At 53.7% G+C, this 16386-nt stretch overlaps 1 protein-coding gene across 8 annotated transcripts in view; it reads left to right on the forward strand.

Moving 5' to 3' along the window:
* The window catches only part of CCDC88C (coiled-coil domain containing 88C), a 494884-nt gene that overhangs the window by 89809 nt on the left and 388689 nt on the right, over nt 1-16386 (forward strand). For 5 of the 8 annotated variants that reach the window (XM_060181201.1, XM_007518418.3, XM_060181204.1 and 2 more), the window contains 5 exons: nt 5702-5881; nt 6519-6587; nt 6702-6770; nt 7490-7758; nt 9010-10674. In XM_060181201.1, coding sequence (XP_060037184.1) covers nt 5702-5881; nt 6519-6587; nt 6702-6770; nt 7490-7758; nt 9010-9867 — 1445 coding nt within the window. In that variant the 3' untranslated portion in view covers nt 9868-10674. The other 3 variants (XR_009547242.1, XM_060181205.1, XM_060181206.1) reach the window with 3 other exon arrangements.

Below are 16386 nucleotides of genomic sequence, written 5' to 3' on the forward strand. Positions count from 1 at the left end.
GAGCTGCTTGCAGGAGTGGCCTCCTGCCCCACGCTGCCTGGCTAGCAGTGACTGCCATGCTGACCGGCCCAGAGTCCAGGTGTCAGGGAGGCTGCAGGGAGGGGTGTACTCTGGGGGGTCAGCTCAGCTGTGGCTCCCCTGAGCATTGTGGAGCTCACCCCCCTGCTTGGATCCCTCTTTCTGGCTCCCTGTGAAGTTGGTTGAGGACCGCCAGCCCCTTCCTTTTAGAGCTAAAAGAGGCCTGACAGGTGTAGCCCTTTCCCGACTCCCAGCCCCTCCATCTCCTGCTTCCAAGTGGAGCCTTTGGGTCCCCAGAGATGCTTCAAGAGTGTCCCAGCTGCAACTTGTCTTCTCGAGCTGTGTGGTGTGAACTCCGGCCACCAGGGGATGCTGTGAAGGGAGAAATAACAGCTTCCTGATCCATTCTTCTTCTAGCATTTGCCCTTCTTCCGTAGCCAGTTAACAGCGTCAGGTTGAGCCTGATGTAAAGTTTCGAGACCTCCTGATCCATTTGACTCCTGAGTCAGAAACAGGCTCTGTGGCTTTTAGAAAGTTAGACCAGCTCGGCTTTTATTCAACCCTTTAATTTACAGGTCAAGAAGAGCAGGATTGTGAGTCGAGAACATTTAAGAGATCTCAAAGGAAATAATGATCCTTTAGCACTGAGGGCTTTTTTTTTTTTTTGGTGTTAAAAAAGGTGTTTTCATCATATTCACATATATATATATATATACTTTTTTTTTCTTTTTTTCTCCTCCAGGGTTATTGCTGGGCTTGGTGCCTGTACCATGAATCCACCGCTCCTGGAGGCCATTTTTTCCCCCTTTTTGTTGCCCTAGTTGTTGCAGCCTCGTTGCGGTTATTATTGCCATTGTTGACGTTGCTTTGTTGTTGGATAGAACAGAGAGAAATGGAGAGAGGAGGGGAAGACAGAGAGAGGGGGAGAGAAAGATAGACACCTGCAGACCTGCTTCACCGCCCGTGAAGCGACTCCCCTGCAGGTGGGGAGCCGGGGGCTCGAACTGGGATCCTGGGACCCTGCGCTTTGCGCCACGTGCGCTTAACCCACTGCGCCACCGCCCGACCCCCTATATATACTTTTTTTAATGTGATATTTGGGAGTGAACCCTGAGCCTGATGCATGTGCTTCACTACTGAGCCAGCTCAGCACAACATTTCTAACTAATTGACTGATTATTGGGTTGCTGGAAAAGTCACAATACATTGTGGCATAGAAAAATAGGGGCCGGTGGTGGTGTATCTGCTTGAGTGTCCCTGTTAAAATGCACAAGGACCCAGGTCTGAGCCCTTGGTCCCCACCTGCAAGGCGACAGCTTTGCGAGTAGTGAAGCAGTGTGTCTCTCTTCCTCTCTTCTCTCTCTATTTCCTCTTTCCCTCTCAATTTCTGACTGTCTCTATTCAATAAACAAATAAAGGTAATAATAAAAAAAAGCATTCAAGGTAAAGCGCAGGTGGTGCAAAGCACAAGGACTGGATTAAAGATCCCGGTTCGAGCCCCCAGCTCCCCACCTGCAGGGGAGTTGCTTCACAGGCGGTGAAGCAGGTCTGCAGGTGTCTATCTTTCTCTCCCCCTCTCTGTCTTCCCCTCCTCTCTCCATTTCTCTCTGTTCCATCTAACAACGACGACATCAATAACAACAGCAATAATAACTACAACAATAAAACAACAAGGGCAACAAAAGGGAACAAATAAATATTTTTTTAAAAAAGCATTCAAGGGAGTCGGGCGGTAGCACAGCGGGTTAAGCGCACGCGGCGCAAAGTGCAAGGACCAGCGTAAGGATCCTGGTTCGAGCCCCCGGCTCCCCACCTGCAGGGGAGTCGCTTCACAGGCAGTGTCTGTCTTTCTCTCCCCGTCTCTGTCTTCCCCTCCTCTCTCCATTTCTCTCTGTCCTATCCAACAATGATGACATAAATAATAACTACAACAATAAAACAACAAGGACAACAAAAGGAATAAATAAATAAATATAAATTTTTTTAAAAAAGCATTCAAAAGAGAGAAACAAAATCATGATTTTTTTTGACAACTATATGTATGTTGCGGATATATATATATATATATATATATTACGATATGTTGTGTTATATGATACATACTATATTAATATATGTCTTATATGCAATATAATATTGGGATATATATTGAATATTATATTCTGTATTAAAATTTATTAATGAGAATGTGTGAGGGAGAGAGGGGGGAATGGAATGCACCTGAACATCACTCTGCCACATATGATGCTGGGAATGAACTGAGGACTTCATGCTAGAGAGCTCAGTGCTTTATCCGCTGTGCCGCCTCCTGGCTTTATTACATATTTTATGAAGGAGAGACATGCCTTCCTTACCTGTGATACAGGGAGCAAACCCAGGCCAGTTTTCTCCTCTTTTTTTTGAGAGGAGAGAGGAGTGAGACCACAGCACCACTCCATTATTCTTGGAGCTTCTCTACAGCCGCCACCCCTGCCATCCACTATGCTCCCATGTGGCCTCAGGGATCAAACCCAGGTTCTCACACAGAGGATGGTGCACATTCTACCATTTTCCAGCTCCCAGAGGTGGTTTCAGATATAGAAAATGATTCCTGTAATTCTGGTAGACTTCCAAGACAGCAGGCTGGAAACATAGCACTTCGTGTTTCTGTGCTCTCTGAATAGGACTAGTGACTGACCACTGGACCACACTTTCAGGGAGCTTGTTAGAATAGGTGAGCAGGAAAGCCCTAGATTAAGAAGCATTCAAGGGGGAATCTTCAAGAGCGGTGAAGCAATGCTGCAGGTGTCTCTCTGTTTCCATCAAGTAAATAAATAGATATTTTTAAATGTCTTTTTTAAAAAAGAAGCATTTGCTTTTAATAACTGGACAGCAGAAACTGGAAGCCTGAGCTGCTGTCTTCCTTGGGGGAGCTGTGCTCTCTGTGAGAGTGGGGGGTGTGGGCACCCAGCTTCTGCATGCCGATAACATGGGTCTGGCACCAGAGACTTGCTGCACGCTCACTCTGGCTCCCTGTTTCCTGGGAAGGATGAGATGCCAGGTTCCTCAGTCCATGTAGCTGATCTAGAGTCGTTTGCTGTCATTCATTTCATTTGCTCGTTTGTTCATTCATTCATTTGTTCTCTTCCTCCCTCTCTCGGGTGCTCCGGGTGATAACCCTTTAGTGACTCAGCGCAAAAAGAGTCCCTTTTTGAGAAGCAAAAGCAAGGACAAGGACAAGCCTTCGTCGGCCCACCCAGCTCTCTCTAAACGCCTGCGGTTCTGGTCTTCCTCTGACATCCCCTCCTCTGCTAACGAGCACCTCCCTCTCTCAGAAATCGGAGATTTCTGACCCCCTTCTTCCTCCTACCTCCCCGCCCCCCCCAACAATCCGGTATCTCCATTGTATCTCCTCCTTCATTTCTGAAACGTCAACAAACACCAAACGAAAACCAAAGTGCAACAGGACCCAAAGGCACCGGGGTCTCATTGTGAGCCCCCCACCCCCAGTTCTAAGCCTAAAGTAGCCAGAGTGGACCCCAGTCTCCCCCCAGAGAGAAGATGAGTCCTTCCTGCCAATTCTGATCGTCCCTCCAGTGCAGCCCAGTGACAGGGGACTGGGGGCCCCGTGCACAGGTCCTTGAGCTCGGATGACCGTGCTGAGTAAGTCTGGTGGCTTTGTTGGGGTCCCCCCACCCTTGCACCTGCAGGCTTGTGTGTCACACCCTGCCCCTGTGTGTAGAGCAAAACCAGTCAGTCACTGCTATCTAAAATACTGGCTCTTCTGAGACTTGCTCTGCAGCGGCTGGACTGGAGCCCGCTGCCTCTGCCCCCCTGGCTGCTTGCTGTGTCCGAGCGCCCAGTCCCTGGCTTGCGTCCCCCAGCCCTTCTGTAGCTGTGATGCATCATCGCTCCACTCAGGCAGTTTAGATGATCGGATCCACGTCGCTGGCCCCAGTCTGGCCAGTGAAGGAGCTTATGACTGTGCTTATGACAGGGCTCGGAGCCCCTGGATGCTGGAGCTCGACACAAAAACAGGAGAGCAGAAAACAGAACAGAATGAAAACCCAGTGCAGGGACAGAGCCAGTCCGGGAGGCTGTTAGCTGCTGGCATGCCTTCTGCCTTCATTTGTCCCTGTCATCCCATGACTCACCTGCAGTTACTCCACACTCTTGACTTCTGCTCAACCTTGCTCCGAAAGAAATATTGGTTGTGTGGCCTGCCTGGGGGTGGGGGTGGGGAGATGGCAAAGCAAAGAGAGTAAGATGGGGTAACCATGGAGATAGACTCATTCTGTGTCAGGGGTCAGCAGACGTGGCATTAACTCTTGGGGCATCCCCCGCATGCTGTGAGATATGTGTTATCCCCTTGCCTGTCCTGCCCACTGTCCCCTAGCCTGCTGGAGGCCTGTCCAACTTAACCTCCCCACACCTCAGCCTTGCTTCTCATCAAGGTTCTCTTTCAAACCCGGATCTGCCGTTGGGTTCTAGTTGAAAGAGTGGAGTGCTCAACTAACCTTCACAATGAATCAAGACCCTGTGGGGAGGGCAGCGGTTCTCTGTGGGGGTCTGGATCTTGGCAGTCCACAGCCTTAGCTGGGGGCTGGAGGACATTGTACTGATGCTCTCAGGCGCTCCCACGGCCTTACACTTGGCAGTGACCAAGCTGGGAGAGCACAGCCCCTTCCCAGCTGGGGCCTGGGGTATGTCTTTTTTTTTTGTTTGTTTTTTATGCTTCTTAATACAGAGTTTTGTTGGGTTTTGCCAAGAGCACCTGTTTATAGGAGGAAATAAAGTGAGAGATTGCAGACGAGGTCAAGCCAGTTCTCACAGGAGTCTCACCAGGGAGAGACAGTGACTGGCATGTGGCTTGGACACCTCTGGCCTCTCTTCGATCGTGGCCAGCTGGCAGGAGGCAGGGTCTGAGTGTGGGGGCAGGGGCCACAATTAGATCTTGGATGGTCCTAAAATGATCTGCTGGGATTTCTTTTTCTTTTTATCTTTGCATCTCTGGGACAAAGGCCAGTTTGTTCTCTCTCTCTCTCTCTCTCTCTCTCTCTCTCTCTCACACATACACACGAGAGCTGTCACAGCACTGAAGCTTCTTTCCCTCTCCCAGTCCCCACCCCAGTGCCTTAGGGCTCTCCTATGTGGCAAGCCAGGGCTCCTGGGTCTCACACATGGCCAAGCAGGCACCCTCCTAGGTGAGCTATGTCATCAGCCTTTTTTTTTTTTTTTTTTTTTTTAAACTGGAACTTGGAGTTCCAAACAGGTCTTGGGACAGGTTGTCCTGTGGGGGAGAATGTTGGATTGTCACCATTTTATTGTCTCTTTAAAAATTTGGACAGTGGTAGAGAGAAATTGAGAGGGAAAGGGGAATTAGAGAAAGAGAAAGAAGAGGCATCTGCTTCTTCCCTGCAGTTGGAACAGGGGCTTGAACCCAGGTCCTTGACATTGACTGGCCTCTAGGGCTCAGTCTCCTCTGCTATACACAAAGCTGACCTCGCCCCCCCAGACCTGCTTCTGGGCTCCCACTATTGAAAGCTCAGCCTCAGAGGCCCTGTAGCCCAGCTTTGTCCTTGTGCTCCGTCCATCTGTCCATCCCATCTGTCTGTCTGTCCATGTGCTCTGCCATTGTCTCACTGTCAGGCTTCCCCACAGGGAGCTATTGCCACCCCATTTCTCAACGCTTCTCTCTGCCCAGGACCTGGGGACCTAAAGTCCAAGCGGGGATCCCCTCATGGAGGCAGCCTGGACCCTGCAGAGGTTCCTGCTGAGCTGGCCACACGTCCCCGATCCCTGGAGCCCAGCTCTCGGACCTGCTCAGCTGTCACCACCCCTCCTGTTTCCACACCCGGAGCTCGAACCCTGGGCCGCACCAGAGGTGAGTCCACAGCTCACAATCCCTCTGTTCCCAGGGCTCACAACTCGGGCTGAGAGCAAAGCGCACCTCCTGTTACCTGACAAACCTCAGAGGAAGATTGAGGGTGGGGAGACACCTGTGGGGAGGCTCCAAGGTGCAGAGCCCATGACGCCAGGCGTAGAGACAGAAATAGATGAGATGGCTCACCCGGCAGAGGGTCCCTGTCATTCCCAAGTGGGCGGGGGGGGGGGGGGGACTCTCCCTCGGTGTCTAGCCAGACGCTGGGGGCAGTGGCCACTTCCTGCTGTATGTCCAGGGTTGTGTGCTTACTGGCTGTCTCCCCAGTTTTCTCTGGGGTGCAGAAACCCTGCCTGGTCTTGAGGAGCTGGGAAGGAGCACTCTCTCTGTAGCCTCCAGAGCACCCTGCTCTAGTCCGTTTTGCCCAGGCAGTGAAATTTAGCATTAAATACAACAGGAGTTGAGAGTGTAAGGACTGTTCCTGCAGAAGTGAGGTACAGAGGAGGCCTGTCCCGAGGGCATGAGCTAGGCACTCCTCTCTCCTCAGGAGCCAGATGCTGCCCAAGCCCAGTAGCAGGCAAGGGCCTGGGTTTCCCTAGAATGTTCGGGAAAGTGACTCACCCATCTGACTTTACCACAGGCTATAATTCAGACGACAGCCTGTGTGAGCAGTCCCTGGAGCTTGAACTGGGTGGCCACCGGCAGTACGGTGAGTGGTCAGTGTGGGTGGCATGGGCTCGGACCTGACTCCACCAATAGTGCAGTGCAGGGATGGCCCTGGTCCTTGCAGGCCCTGAGGGCTGACCGCTGCATTTCCCTGCAGTGTCGCGACCGGGGAGCTTGGAGAACAGTCGGAATGCATCCAGTGACAGCTCACCTCTGCACCTGAAGGGTGAGGCAGCCTTTGCTTTCAGCATGTTGTTACTGTTGTTTCTGTTTTGATCGTCTCATTAATGTGGTGCCAGGGATTGAACCCAGGGTCTTGTGGCTGTGTGCTATCACCAAACGTCCTCTCCTACCCAGCCCGTTTCATTCTGTCTGCTTAGATGTGTGGCATAGAGAAAGCCCATGAAAGATAGGTAGAGAGGGAGAGACACTAAGCACGACTCTTGTCATCCATGGAGCTTCCTCCGGTGCTATCTGTGGTGCCTGGGATGGGACCGTGGCCTTGTGTGTGTGTGGCAGGGCATCTTGTCTACCTACTGAACTCTCTCTTGCCTTCTTATATTATCTTTTAGTGATTTAAAAAATAAAATTATTTGATAGGACAGAGAGAAATTAAGAGGGGAGGAGAGACAGAGAGAGGGACAAAAAGACATGTGCAGACCTGCTTCATTGTTTGTGAAGCTTCCCCATTACAGGTGGGGCCAGGGGCTTGGGCCCTGGCTCTTATGCATGGTAATATGTGCGTTCAGCCGGGTCTGCTGCTAACTAGCCCCTTGCTCTCCGGTTTAACGCCAGGATGGAATGCTAAGAGCCAGCTTCTTAGCCTGGGAAAGGGAGTGCAGGGTTCTCTTTTACTGGCTTAAGCAAGAGGTGGTTCAGAGCCGACTGGAGGGAGTCTGACACTGCCCCTGTCACTTTCCCCTGTCCCCCCACCCCCACTCCCAGGTTCTTCTGACCAGCTCCACGGCAGGTCTGAGAGCTTCAGCAGTGAAGACCTGATTCCCAGTAGGGACACCAGCACCTCAGGGCGCCCCGCCCTTGGCCGCCATGAGCACCCCCCACCCCGGAATGGGCCTGGCCCTCAGGAGGCCATGCAGAAGAGGGGTGCAGGCCAGCCCCATGCTGGGGGACGCTCCCACTCAGCCTCCCCAAGCAGCGAGATGGTCACTCTGGAGGAGTTCCTGGAGGAGAGTAACCGGGCCTCCCCCAGCTTGGTGAGTATGGGGGCTCAACCTGGGGGTGGGGAGCCCAGTAGCAAAGCCATGGGCAGAGTGAGGCTGGGTGACGTAGGTGGAGGCAGGCAGCCAGCCCCCCAAGCTCCAAGGCTGCTTCCTCTCCCAAGTTTAAGGGTAGAACCTGAAGGTTGGGGTGACCTATGGTCAGCACTCCTCCTGCAGGCCAGGGCCCCCACTCTAGCTCTGAATGTCCAGTGTCATTGGCAGAGGTGAGCTCCTCACAAAGAGTCAGAGAGCAAGCACTGGGCTCCAGGCCTGAGTCTGTCCGCCTGAATGAGACCAGGCAGTGAGTGGGCAGGGCAGCGTCCTGGGAGAACGGGACACAGGGACATGGGGATGACTGATTTCCATGCGTTTCGGAAGGCTGCCTTTTAAACAGAAATTGCTCGGATGGCCCAGGAGGTGGTGCAGTGGGTGAAGCATTGGACCCTCAAGCATGAGGCGCTGAGTTCAATCCCTGGCATCACATGTTCCAGAGTAATGCTCTGGTTCCCTCTCCCTCCTGGCCCCAGCCCCTACTTGTAAATAAATAAATAGCCAGCAAAGGAAAGGACTGGGAGAGGAGGGCAGAGTGGGGCTAGAGAGGAGGGTCCTGGTGCATGATGATGCATGATGGTGGCAAAGGGCCTAAGTTGGGGTGACAGTGATTTGCAGGCTCCTATTGTGGGGAGATAAGAGCTTGTACCCCAGTGCCAGTAACTACTGTAAACCATCAACCTCCATAATGTGATAAAAGAGAAAACAAAAATGCCTTAGAAAGAAAACTGGGGAAATAACTCACCCGGTAGAGCATTCATTTTTCCATGTGAGGTGACCCCCTGCCCCCCCCATCTGAGAGACCTTTTGTTTGCGCGAGTGAACCAGAGCATAAGTGGCATATGCGATGCCAGGGATCAAACTCAGGACCTTATGCTTGAGGGTGCAACACTTTATCCACTGTGCCACCTCTCAGGCCACAGGAGATGTGTTTGAGGGACCAACTAGAAAGAGAGAGAGACCTCCCATCTCTGGCATAAGGTGTTGCTGGGAAATGAACCTGAGGCCTCTGGAGCCCCAGGCATGCAAGTCCTGTGCTCTGACAGGCTGAGCCGTCTCCCCCGCCTACACAGCCTTTGTGGGAAGCCTGTGGATTGGGGGTAAGGGGGCTGCCTGAGTGGCCTGAGCGCTCTGGCGAGCTGGTTCTAGCCACAGTGCCCCTGGTCCATCCCTGCTACCTTGTCTTCTCTCTAGGATGCGCCCTCCAGCCGGGAGGACCTGCTCAGCGACTACTTCAGGAAAGTCACCGAGGCTCCTCTGTGTCCCCCTGCCAGGAGGGATGGGGCCAAGACGCCCACCAGCTTGGTGGCGCCCCTCAAGATGGCCACTGGCACACCAGAGGGGAGGCTACAGAAGCCAGGCCAGTGTGTGAAGCCCAGCTTGCGCACAGTGGAGCCCCCCCAGACACTGTCCCTGGGTCGGGCCCGGGCGCCTCCCACCAACCGTGGTGCTTCCCTCAGCCGCGCCTTCAGCCTGGCCTCTGCTGATCTGCTCCGTGCCGGTGGGCCTGAGTCCTGCCAGCTGGATGCCCCTCAGAAAGTGGGGGGCCCTGAGGCCTCTGGAGGCCGAGAGGGGGCCAGCCATCCCCTGCAGAACCCCCCAACTCCCAGCCCCCATGGTCTGGCCCGGGAGCGGACCCCGCTTGTGGGCAAGGCTGGGGCCACCTGCCCAGCCCCCCGCAGCCGCCCAGTGGACATGAGGCGATTTTCTTTGGCACCCCCCAAAGAGGAGCGATTGGCTCCCCTGCAACAGTCTGCTACAGCCCCAGCCATTGCCACCCAGCTCCAGCACTTGCCGCCTGCCGCTGCCCCAGCCCCCAGGACTAAGCTCCAAGCACCCTTGCACTTGGGGGAGGTGGCCACGGTGGCCCCCGTGCGGTCAGGGCCCAACTTCCCAGAGGGGGACGGGGCCAGTGAGGGGCTCCCCAAGTCTCTGGGGCCCAGCCGGGGCCCTGAGGACCTGAGCCGAGGGAGCAGTACCAGGAGCACGCCGGCCTCCCCTGAGCCACCTGGGGACCAGCAGACTGTGTGGTATGAGTATGGCTGTGTGTGACCCTGCAGAAGGTTCCAGAAAGTGGGGTGCCTGCGAACCTCCTCTGCTTGCTTTGTCCCAGCAAATACTGTGCCAAGTCCTAAGGGCACTACCCTGCCTTCTTGGTCACCTCCTGTGGCTGTTGTTTCTGAAGCAGATCAGCTGTGGCCTGGGGACACTCAGTGACCCACAGAGCTGACCTCAGAGCAGCCCTATGAGCCTGGGCCCCGCAGAATGCTCCTTTGTTTCATGTTGTTCTCCGTTTGTGTGTGTGTGTGTGTGTGTGTGTGTGTGTGTGTGTGTGTGTGTACACACACACTCCTGCTGGCGCCCCAGCACCCCAGGAACCTTCCTACCTCCCCTCACCCAGTGTCCGGACTGCAGGGATTTGGGGGATGGCTGAGGGTGGACCAGGCACATCCCTGAACCCCATGAACATTTCTGGGTATTTACCCTCCCCCCACCACTGGCTTCTGGGGGCTCCTTCCAGAGTTGGGGGGGAATGGGACAGCCCACTTTTCTCTCCCTTTTCTACAAACACTGGATTTGCCATGGCGGGGGGTGGGCAGAGAGGCGCTCCCTTACTCCCTCACTCCCTCCTGGTGAGTGTGCATAGTGTATAGCAGGGGGCGGGCTTGGAGGAGATATTAATTGACGGCCCCCTGAGTAGCATCCCCATGGGGGGAACCAAATTTCTCTTAATATATTGTGTGTTTGTGTGGAGGAGAATCTATTTATGTTCGATGGGATTGAGTTTGTGGCTCAGGGGTCCGGTGGGATCCCCGTTTGTTCAGTAAAGGTGCTCTCTCTTCCCGGAATGGGACACGACCTGGTGGCTTTGTCTGTATGTGAGTATGAGCGTCCCTCACTGGCCTCAGTGCTGAACAAGGACAGGACTAATGGAGGGACATGAGAGCGAGTCCAGCACCTGACACTTCTTCAGAGAGCACCCTGACTCCAGCTGCCTGTCCCAACCCAGCAAACACTGCAAGTGGCTCCCTGCCACCCACAACTCCTGACTCCTCATCATCCTCAGCTCCTTTCCCAGCATCCTCAGTTCCCCTCCTTACCCCCACTGATATGCTATGTGACAGGCTGAGCCCTCTGCCCATGCCCCACACCCAGGTCACAGCCTGGAGCTGAGGACTGGTATGAGGTCACACAGCTCAGCCTGGGCATAACCTACCAGCTGGTTCTCTCCTGGTCAATGCCCAGCCCACTGGGCACCTCTCTGGGCACTCACCCCAGCTGACCTCCCCCACATCAGCCACACCTGCCCTCTGCTCTGTGGCTCACCTCTGGTCACACCCAACCTTGGTCACTCCCTCCCCGGCTGGACAAGCTCACACTCATCCTGGGCTCTGATCACAGCGTGCTCCAGGGGCTTCACAGTTCCAACCTTTTCCTGCACCTCCAGCTCCAGGCTTCCAGTTTGGGGCCCCAGTGACACCTCCACCTTGAATGGCTCCATAGGCAGGTGGCTCAGTGTCTAGTGGTTCATTGATTTGAAAGAGAACCAGTACATCACTCAGGCACATGTAGATGCTGGGGATCAAACTTGAGATCTTATGAATCTTTTTTGGATTTTTATTTGTTTATAAGATAGAGAAACTGAGAGCAAGGAAGACTCCTCCCTGCAGGTGGGGACTGGGGACCTGAACCCGGGTCCTTGTGCACAGGAACGTGTGCTCTGCCACTTGTACCACCACCCAGCCTATAGTTACTTACTTATTTATTTATTGCTCCACACACATTCACCAGCCTCACTCAATCCTCAGAGAAGGTTTGTGTTTCAGTCCCCTTCTACCCTGTCACAGCCTGGTAGTGCTGGCAGCTCCTCTCCCCTTGTCCTAAGCTGTCAGGACACCTCTCCTCAGCCCACCCCCAACAAGACACTGGGGTCTTGTTGCTGGGGTGGTGAGACTCCTGGGCTCTAGGGTCCTGCCTCCCACCTGCACTGCCCAGGAAGTGTGTGGCCTGGGAAGTTCCCGAGTGCCAGCTCAGTGCTGAGGTTAGCCTGGAGAGAGGCCTGGGATCAACTGTGACGAAGACAGACTAGGGGCGGAGCATGACATTGAGGAAGAGCACAGGACATGCTGGGGAAGTCCCTGGGCATGGCGGTTCAGTCAGCTGCAGGGGTTGGGGGTTGGGGGCCCCACAGACACTTGGAGATGCAGCTTTGTGGATAGAAGAGGGTGTGGAACAAAACTCCCGAGTGTCTGCTTTCATTGTAAAACCCACACAGCCAGCCTAGCTTCTCGGCTCTTGCCGAACTTGGGCATTTCGTAGACAACCAACACCTCCTACTGAAGCGTGAGTGTGGTAGCCACAGAGATGACACAGCTGAGGGGCAGCTCAAAACCCAACTCACATCTCTGTGGTGTGGACACTCAGGGAGTCATTTCTGAAGGCTGGGCCAAATTCTCTGATGTCTGTGCCCATCACGCTGATAGGACTGTAGGCATTTGTTTAAAACATCGAGTTTGGGTATCACTCAATAGTCAACCAACACACTTATATTTGGGGCCCTCGGGTGGGACCTGCAGCGTCCACTCAAGATGCTTAAGTTGGACTGGTTCTATTGATTTCTTTCCCCATTGCTTTTGGGGGACACACACACACATATACACACACACACACATACACACACACACACAGCTTTATCCTAGGGGCTGGGGAATGGCTTGCTTGTAGAGTGCACACTTTACCATGCACAAGGTTTAAGTCCCTGGGGACACAGGAAAGTATGCACAGCACTAAGGAGGAATTACGTGGGCAGTGGAGCAGTGCTCCTCTTTCTCTAAGTGAAAATCCAAAGGGGGAGAAAATGTCCACCCGGAGATCTGGCAGACTGTGTATTTCCCCAAGACTGATTGATTTTGCCACTAGGGTTATAACTCGAACTCGATGCCTGCACAATGAATTCACCATACCTGGAAGCCAGTTTGTTCCTTTCGTTCTCTTTTTTTTTCTCTTCTTATTTGATAGGACAGAGAGAAATCAAGGGGGGGGGGAGGTGGGGAGCCCCTGCAACACTGCTTCACCACTGCAGGCAGGAGCCAGGGGCTTGAACTCAGGTCCTTGTGCATGGTAATGTGCGCTCAACCACATGTGCCACTGCCTAGGGCCCAGACTGATTAATTTTTATAAGTAGGAGATTCCAGTGCACTGCTCAGCTCCTAGCATGGGGCCTGAGGCATGCAAGTCCTGTGCTCTGCTGCTGAGGACCTCCCCAGCCTTCTAGCACATTCTTAAGATTAGATGCTAGATACTGAAGAGACAGAACTCAAGCCCCAGTAACCTTTTCTGCTTTCTCTGGGTGAATCCTCCCCTCAATGTGGCTGATTGAAGCAGCCATCAAGGTCTTGTGTGTGCAGCATTACTGGTGTCCCTGTCACTGTCACACAGGTGTTGACCTCAGCAGCACTGGATACAGGGAAGCTTAGGAGGTGGGACGCTGAGTATTCATCCCCTTTGCCTTTTAGTGTAAGTTATCTAATCAAACGTTCCCACAGGAGCGTTTTAGTGAGGATGGTGTTTAACCACAGGCTTGTGGAAGGGCTGAAACTCACCCATCTGCCCTCACAGGTCGGGACAGGCTCCTGGCTATGAGGACAGGGCCAGGGGGTGGGGTGGGGGGGTGAACAGAACACAGCACTGTGGTCAAAGGAACAGGTAGAGCAGGACCCCTGGCTCTGGGCCCTTTCTTCCTCCCTCCCTCCCTCCCTCCCTCCCTCCCTCCCTCCCTCCCTCCTTTCTTTCCTTCCTTCCATTTCCTTTTTTCTTCCTTTTCGTTTTTTTCACATGGGAAGTGCTATAGCACCAGGGGAAGGAAGCTCTGGTGCAATAGTCTCTCTGACAGCCCAGGAGCAGTGAGATGGGCCCACAGGATGCCCTGGCTCCACAGCAGGGAGGGTGAATCAAGGCAGACCCTTACAGTCAGTGGGCACAGAGAGAATCACTCTGTCACAGTGTCCCCGTATGTCCCACTCGGACCAAGACAGTCTGGGGTGTGGCAAGTCAGGACTCAGCAGTGGGCACAGAGCAGAATCACTCTGTCACAGTGTCCTCGTATGTCCCACTCGGACCAAGACAGTCTGGGGTGTGGCAAATCAGGACTCAGCTGCCGCATCTGTCAACTCTAGTTCTGGGCCCGACCCACTGGAGGAAACGTGGCCAAACTGCAGACCTGTGGCCCCCCCCCCGCCCCCGCAGAGACCCCAGATTAGCACTGGGTGGGGCACACAGCAGAGGCTAGCAGTCTGGGCAGGGACAGGGGACTTCTGGCCTTGCTGAAGTCCAGGCCACTGGGCGATGGGGTACCCTTGAGTCTTGTCCTCCCCCACCAGCACCCCCACATCTGTCTCCCCCAGGTCTCCCAGTAGAGCTGCCCCTCCACAGCTCAGGGCTGTCCCACTCCCCACCCCGTCCCCATCCCTCCTCTATCCCACCCAGTCCGTCACCCTGTCCCCTGGTCCCTCCTCTTGCACTGAGCTCCCAGCATCCCAGAGGTGTGTGTGTGGTGTGGGCAGGGCAGCAGCGGGAATGGGGAATGGGGCCTCTAGGTCCTTCTCTGTGTGTGTGGGGGGGTGATAACCAAGAGGAGAGGATTCTGGGAGCTGGGCTCTGGCATGTTGGGGTAAAAATTATGGTGCTTGGGGCCCAGTTGAGGTCTGGGAGTACTGCAGACCAGAGATGGCTATTGTGTCCCGGGCCCTTAAAAGTCACCCCTATCCAGGCCCACGCCCACTTGCTGGAACAGACCTGGAGGGGGAAATCCCACCCCTCCCCAAGGCGCCAGGGATCTAGGCTTCCTCCACTTACAAGAGAGTGCCCTCCCACAGGAGAGGGAGGGGGAGAGCCAGTGTTTACAGGATGGCAGCTTTTGCGTGCCAGGCCCTCTTTGGGCAGGCATTTCTTCCCTTTTTCCTTCCTTCCTTCCCTCTCTTTCTTCTCCCTCTTTCCACAGCAGGCCCCTTTGTTAATCTGTAGCCTGAAGTGAATCCCAGTCACCCTGAGGGAAGCTTTACTGTTGTGGTGTCTTTCCCTCTCTGTGTCTCTTTATGAAAAAGTTGACCCAGAGCAGTGAAGCCTCTGCTATGTTTAAATAAATAGATAAGGAAATTGAGTTCCTGAACCTGTAATTAAATTGATAATGGCAAACCCATGTAGTATTTTGTTTGTTTAATTTTGCTACCAGAGTTATTGGCTGGAAGCCATTTCTTTTTTCTTTCTTTCTTTCTTTTTTTTTTTTTTTTTCCCCTCCAGGGTTATTGCTGGGCTGGTGCCTGCACTATGAATCCACTGCTCCTGGAGGCCATTCCCCCCCTTTTGTTGCCCTTGTTGTTGTAGCCTTGTGGTGGTTATTATTGTTGTTGTTGATGTTGTTCATTGTTGGATAGGACAGAGAGAAATCGAGAGAGGAGGGGAAGACAGACAGGGAGAGAAAGACAGACACCTGCAGACTTGCTTCACCGCCTGTGAAGCAACTCTCCTGCAGGTGGGGAGCTGGGGGCTCGAACCGGGATCCTTATGCTGGTCCTTGCGCTTTAGACCATGTGCGCTTAACCCGCTGCACTACTGCCCAACCCCCCCTGGAAGCCATTTCTTTTCACTTTTTTTTTCTTTGAAAGGGGGCGCACACCTGCAGCCCTACTCCACCGCTTATGAAGCAGGTGGGGACTATAGGAAAAAGAACCCGGAGGTCAAGACACAGAGGAAAACAGAACAGAGACACACGTCTCTGAGAGCCAAGGCGTTTACTGGAAGGAAACCTGGGGGTGACCAGTAGACAAGAGTCTGGGCTGGGACTGTCTCCACAGACCAGTAGGTTTTATACCTAGGGAAGGGGGAAGTTTGGGGGGTTTGCACAGCGGGAAGGTGGGTGAGTGGCTTGTGCAATGGGCCCTGTTGTTAATGTTCAATCATCTTTTGTTCTGAACTTCAGGGGCTATAACGGTCAATTCCTCATTCCAAATCTGTGACTGAATCTCTAGGATAAAGTAGAAGCTGGGTCGGTCACGTCCTCATTCCAAGGTCTCTTAGGGACTGGGGACTTGAACCTGAATCCTTACACATAGTAACATGCACTTTACAGGGTGTGCCACCTCCAGACAGTTATTCAAGACTGATCAGTGTCTGCGCACACCTCAGGCTGACAGGATGGTGAGCAAGGATCGAGCCAGCCTATTTGGAGACGCAGCGTGTCCCTTGAGGCTGTCAGCTGTGCTCAGGGGGAGAGAGAGTTGGCAAATGGCCATTCCCTGAAGCAGATCATGGACATTTTCTCCCAGCTGTGTGGTGACATGCTGGAACACTGTCACTAAGTGCCACTGGGCAGGGGACCTGTGGAGAGCAATGGCATCAAACGTGCCTGAGGTCCCAGGCTCACAAAAAGTTGCAAGTAAGTGAGAAAAACCAAAACTCCTCAATTCTTTCCTAGAGGGACAGGGTGAGGGACCGATATAATCACAGCAGGAGGCTGCTTCAGAGTCAAGGTTCCATCCAGAGGCTAGGGAGACAGCGTAACTGTGATGTAGA

This window comes from Erinaceus europaeus, chromosome 22 (assembly GCF_950295315.1).
Source record: "Erinaceus europaeus chromosome 22, mEriEur2.1, whole genome shotgun sequence".
In the NCBI taxonomy this organism is placed as follows: Eukaryota; Metazoa; Chordata; class Mammalia; order Eulipotyphla; family Erinaceidae; genus Erinaceus; species Erinaceus europaeus.